The sequence below is a fragment of the Callorhinus ursinus genome, unplaced genomic scaffold (assembly GCF_003265705.2).
Source record: "Callorhinus ursinus isolate GAN/ISIS: 27379988/994484 unplaced genomic scaffold, GSC_fseal_2.0 scaffold48, whole genome shotgun sequence".
Lineage (NCBI taxonomy): Eukaryota > Metazoa > Chordata > Mammalia > Carnivora > Otariidae > Callorhinus > Callorhinus ursinus.
The window spans coordinates 44,856-50,855 of NW_027397110.1; the positions used below are offsets into that span (position 1 = coordinate 44,856).

The following is a 6,000-nucleotide window of genomic DNA, read 5'->3' on the forward strand; positions in this document are numbered from 1 at the left end:
CAGGCCGTTCTGGCGGGGTGGGGAGATGTAGGCGGTTGCCCGGGAGGCATGGAGGGACTGGGTGGGGTAGTGTCCATGGCTGTGATGGGGGTGAGGAGGTGAGGAGGCCCACCTTCACTCGTGGGAGCCCACAGAATTGGAAGCCCCCCTCCTGTCTGTGCTAGGCAAGGGTGGCTCCCTGGTTGGGTCTCTGTCCCCCACACACCTTTTCTCTGTTCTGTGGGTGTGCTGAGTGGCTGGGCGCCTGGCTCTGTCCCCCACAGGACTCCCCCAGCAACAAGCTGCTCTACGCCAAGGAGATCTCCACCTACAAGAAGATGGTAGAGGAGTGAGTGCTCCCCTCCCCCCAGCCAGACCCTGGGCACCTACCCTTGACCCCACCCAGTGGGCCCCTGGGGGTGGTTCAGGTCTCTGACTGGGAGGGGGCTCTGCTGGGTAGCTTCAGGTCCAGCCTTCGGGACCCACTGCCCCACCCCTTCCCTAACCGTACCCCCACGCTCCTGCAGTTATTACAAGGGGATCAGGCAGATGGTGCAGGTCAGTGACCAGGACATGAACACACACTTGGCAGAGATTTCCCGGGTAAGAGGAGATGCGGGGGATGAACCAACTGACCCTACCCACATGAGGCACCCACGCCCTTCCCCCAAAGCCCCCTGCTGAGTGGGGCCGGAGACTGTTCTGGGGGTGGGGGGGATGAAGCAGAGGGTGGGGCCAGATGGGCTGTCCCCTGTGTGTGACTGCTGTGCCCTGGGGAGAGGGGTTTGTGAGCAGTGTGTTTGTGTGGACGGGGGAGTATGTCTGTCTGTGGCCACCCCACATCCCTCTGACATGCCTGGGACCCTTGGCCTGCTCCTCTGCCCTGGGTCTCACTCTCGTTCCCCTCCCCACGCCCCCAGGCACACACAGACTCCCTCAACACCCTTGTGGCCCTGCACCAGCTCTACCAGTACACGCAGAAGTACTATGACGAGGTACGGGGTGTCCTCCAGGGGAGGCAGCACTTGGGTGGTCCCCTTCCCTGGCCTGCGGTCTGACGTGGCCCACCCTCAGATCATCAACGCGCTGGAGGAGGATCCCGCCGCCCAGAAGATGCAGCTGGCCTTCCGCCTCCAGCAGATCGCGGCTGCACTTGAGAACAAAGTCACAGACCTCTAACCTCTGACCTCTGCCACCACTGTCTCTGGGCACAGGTGCGTGATGCCCCGTGTCAGGCATTGGGCGGCCCCTGGAACACGAGGCCAAGTGGTGAGGCCCTTACCTTTCACCAGCAGAGGAAGAACCCCCGGGTGTCCGCGTGTGGGTGCCCGCGGGAGCCCTCACCTCGGTGTCTGGTGTCTGTAGTGTCTTTCTTAGCAATACCAGCACCAGCCCCCTCCTGCAGAACCAGCATCAGGTGTCTGTGTCACACCTCCCAAGCGATTCGCAAATGTGCCTTACGCCCCTGGCGCTGCGCTGGGTCGCTGGGGGCCGTGGGGCCTCAGGTCCCCCTCCCTGAGCACCAGCAGCTGCCCGAGATCCCTGGGTTTGGCCTGTTCGGGTGGGGTGTGAGTGCCTGCAGCCCCCAGGGCCTAGTGCCCAGACTGTCTGTCTGCCCCGCCGGGACGGGAGGAGTAAAATGGTACGATGCCTTCCTGACCTCACCTGGCCTGCCCTGTGGGGCCGCTGGCACTCCGGGTGGACTCTGCACCACGGGCCCGACCTCCAAGGTCAAGCTGGACGTCAGACGTCGAGGCCCAGGTGGCCAGAGGGGCCCCGGCAGACGGGGGTCCAGGTTTCCGCCTGTCAGACAGGCTGTCCTGGAGGCCCTGCCCAGGTCTGTGGGGTTCGAGCAGCTCTGCCAGGACCACCCTCACCCCCACCCCCTTTTGTAAATCTTGTTAATTGTAAATCAAATACAGCTGTCTTTTTCACTCTGCTGGTTGGCTGGGTTCCTCCTGGGGTGGCCGCAGACTGGCTGTCGGTGCTTGCCTGCCCCTGTTCCCAGGCCTGTCCTGCTTAAGATCTTCCTCTGTGGACACTAGCTCAGGTGGGCAGGTGGTTCCTCTGGGCCGTCAGGGCTGCAGTGGGGGCAGGGGAATGTGCAGCGGAGTCCACGCCCTCCCTGCCCTTGGCCAGGATCCGCCAGCCTGGGGCGAGGAGGTTTGGAGCGAGGAGAGGGGCTGACGGTGATCCTGGAACAGATTGGCTCCAGACGGGGACAGGGAGGGGGATAGGGAGGTGGCTGGGGTGGGGGTGGGGGGGGGGGGCTGGGATTGGGTGGATCTGGCGCCATCTGGTGGCGAGACATTCCCCGCCTGTCTTGCCTGGGCTGAGTGGCTGGACCTGCCCCCCACCCACAGGGGTGGGCGTGGCTTGGGATTATTGTCTGGACCTTGAGCTCTCAGGGACCAGTGTCCCCTTTTCTAAGGTGGGGGTACTTCACCGGCATGGTCCAGCCAGCACACATTAAGTCACTGCTGTGTGCAAACCCCACCAGACACTGGCATGACTCTGGGAGAGAGGGCCCTGGGTCCCCCTGCTTAGGCTGTGGGGCCATTAGGGTCAGCTTCTTGGTCCCAAGAACAGCTCCAGGATGACTTAGGACATAAGTCAGGCTGAAGGGCCACGTAACAGAGAGTGAGGGTACGTTTGCCAATGCCTGAGGGAGGGGGTTGTCTGGGATTCTGGTGATAGGGAAAGGGTGTTGCTCCCAATCCCCGTGTTGCATGCAGGGCTACAGCAGTGAGACAGGCCACCCCACAGCTATCAGGCACACATACGTGTCCACGCACACACAGCATCAGCATGTCGGGCCCTTCATTGAATAAATACACACTGTTCAGGGCCTGCCCTGAGAGAGCTCTTAATGCTCCAAGGACACCAACCCAGCAGAAAGGGGATTTGGTGGCTCCAAAATAAGGACATGGTGGTGGTCCGGCCAGCCTCAGATATGGCTGGATTCAGGTGCTCACATGGTTTCAGATGTCTGAACTGCTTCCCAGCATATGCTGCTATGTCCTCAGACAGTGGGGATGCTGTTCATGGGCAACCCCAGACTGTGTCTCCTCGACTTGGGGCATCGCTGTGGCTGGGGATGGGCTAGGCCTTGATCATGAGCCACCTGTGCACGGGGGCAGCCCCACAGAAGCCACATGGAACAGGTGTGGATATCTCCCACAAGGAAGGGGTACTAGACAAACAACTGACATCCCCCATCCCAGGAACCCCAAAATGACACGGTTATGACCCACACTAGGTTCCCCGAGATTCAGCTGTTCGGAAGCAGGTGGGGCACAGTCTGGAAGTGCCAAGCTGTGGATGCCTGGGGCAGGGAGGTGGGAACCTAGAGCACTGGGCTTCCAGACTGGACCTCCACAAGCCGCTCCTTTCCCCCCGCAAACTGGACAGCCAGGCAAGAGCTGAGTCAGGACCCCCTTACATTCTGTGAAGCTTAGAGAGAGAGGAAGGGGCTGCAGATCCAGCAGATGGGGTTACCCCCCAGGGAGAACAGGAGTGTGAAGAGATCCAGGGGGGCTGTCCTTTCATGGGGCCGGTTAAGGGTAGAAATTGGGCATGCATGTTGGGGTGGGAGGGGGCGGTGGTGGGGGTCAGGCCAGCTTCGAATAGTCAGGATGCTGACAAACTGAGGGATGACCCACCCTCCTGTTTCCACTTCCCCACTTCCTCCTCATGTGGGGGGCAGGGAGGCAAGGGTGGGAGGAAGCCACACACACCCTCAATGACCTTTCCTTCCAAGTTGCAGAAAACGGCCTAAGGCCATGCCCTGCTTGCTAAACATCATGAACACCCCCCCCATCACCTGGCCCCCATGACAGGATGTCGTTCTGACCTCAGAGACAAGTGCAGCCAGGAGACTAGTAAGTGGCCAAAAAAGGGTGGCCTGGACCAGTGGACATGGAGACAAGGAGTGGGATCTTGATATTGAGGGCAACTGAATCCCAGGGGAGGGTGGAGGGAGACAGGGATGGGGGTCCTCAGGCCCAGGGCTGCTGTCTGGGGAGGAAGCTCTTTGGCCTGGCTCCCCCACTTGTGCTCCCGCTCACACTTGAAGCACCTGCCACCCCGCCACCCCCCCACACATACCCTGCTGCTCTCCGCTCCGCGCCACCCACTTCTCTGGGCTTAGGCCTCTCTCACCCAGACCAAGCAACAGTCGTTCTGGACCTGGTGGCCAGGGTGGTGCTGTGAACATGTCCAGCAGGGCTCCCCAACAGCCTGAGAACAAAAATGAAATCCCTGCTGTGGCCCCACTCAGCCTGCCACAGCCCTCCAGCCCACCACCATCCTTTTCTGGTCCTCAAGTCGGGCAAAGTCCTGGCGAGTCAGGACCGTGGACGTTTGGCCCAGCTCCACCGGTGTCTCCTCTCCAGGGGACTCCTGGACCTGTCCGGCCCTGTGTCCTCTCCCCACCCTAACCACCACCGGAAACCCCCTAGTAACCCCTCTGCAGTATTACAACCCCGACCCTACCCAGAAGGCAGCTTGGCCAGGATCCGCCAGCCTGGGGGCCAGGTGCGCACCGGGGATGAATCATGAGGGAGGGCCTCCGCTCCGCCCGACTCGCTGAGCTGGGCCCGGGCTCCCCTAGGGGCGGCACAATCCCACCCCGCGCCGGGAGGAAGGGCGGGACCTGTCGCCATGGGAACCTGGCCCGGGCCGGCGGAAACCAAGGCCGCTCCCCTTATGCCCGGCCGCGCGGCCAGCGCCCACCGCCTGCCGCTGGACGCGCCTCTTCCCGGCCCGGAGCTGAAGCTCCACCGACTCCGCACAAAACCCCGGCGCGCCTCTGCCGGCTCGGGAAACGCACCGCAGGGCCGGGACTCCCAAGGAGGCGCGGAGAGAGGCGGCTGTGGGAGCGGACGCCGGTGTCCTCCCCCCATCACCGCCCGGCCGACACCGGCTCCCAGAAGGGAAACTGAGGCTGGGGATGGCTCGGGACTTGGCCGAAGTCGTGCAAGGCTGGCCGGCTCGACTGGGACGCGGCTCACGCCACGGTCCGGGTTCGCTGGGCAGTTATGTTTGCCCGGTATTGCGTTGACATGTTTTATTTTAATCTGGCTGCCAATATTTAAAATCAGGAGATTTCACATAAAAACCCGGGCTGTAGTTTGTCTGGAAGAGGTAGAAGGTCGGGTAACACAGCCCGATTGCCCACGTTCCTGGGAAACGGCAGCGCCCCCCAGTGCTCTCCCCACAGAGAGGGTCAGGGGGCATCTGTCACGGGGGCAATGCTGTCTCCGAACACTTGTCACTTCTAAGTGGGAAGTAAAGATGCGCGGGCCCAGAGCGCTAGACAGATGCGGGGAAGCTGTCTTGCTGTAATGAGAACATTCCCCTGTCGGTGACAGCAGCCTGTGAGAAATCACCCTTCCAGGCTATGAGAGGACGCGAGGAAACGTGTCGTGCGCGGAGGAGGAACTGCGGTTATGTACCGGAGGAGCTCCTCAGTACCTAGGAAAGTCAGGGTGGGCTTCCTGGGAGAGGTGGCAGCCGAGGCAGGCGGGGTTGGAAGGAGGAAAGGTACCAGGAACCAAGAAGGACCCGTTTGGGGAATAGCCTTTTATGGGTACAGAACCTCAAAGGTCCCCTGGTGCCGCCGCTGTCCCTGGTCCTGACAGGGCTGGTTCCCCAGGCCTGACCAGGGCGGGAGGCCGCTATCAGTCCACGGAAGTTTACCAGGTGACGAACCACACCGCCAGGGCCAGAACGGCCTCCAAGGGAGAGGGAAGCCGGCGAGCCCAGGATCCAGGGCGCGTCCATCTGCCCACCCCACAGGGGGACCTATCCAACCACACGTCCAGTTTTTCTATGTTGATGAAAAAAGTCTCTGCCCTGGCTTTTTTGATTGTGAGGGTTCCCCTTCATTTCTGAGGGAGCAGGCTGCGTGGGGGGTGTCGTGCAGAGCCCGGAGCAGGGGGTGGGCGAGGAGGGATGCATGCACCGGAGGTACAGGCACGGGCGCCGGCAGGGGAGGGTGCGGGGAGCGGAGGCGGTGGC

General features: G+C 62.1%; 1 protein-coding gene across 7 annotated transcripts in view; it reads left to right on the forward strand.

Moving 5' to 3' along the window:
* The window catches only part of PLXNB2 (plexin B2), a 29,477-nt gene extending 27,564 nt beyond the window's left edge, over nt 1-1,913 (forward strand). For all 7 annotated transcript variants that reach the window (XM_025881609.2, XM_025881607.2, XM_073882565.1 and 4 more), the window contains 4 exons: nt 264-328; nt 507-582; nt 900-974; nt 1,054-1,913. In XM_025881609.2, the coding sequence (XP_025737394.1) occupies nt 264-328; nt 507-582; nt 900-974; nt 1,054-1,158 (321 nt within the window). In that variant the 3' untranslated portion in view covers nt 1,159-1,913. The remainder of the gene's footprint in view (nt 1-263; nt 329-506; nt 583-899; nt 975-1,053) is intronic.
* Nucleotides 1,914-6,000: the final 4,087 nt, after the last annotated feature.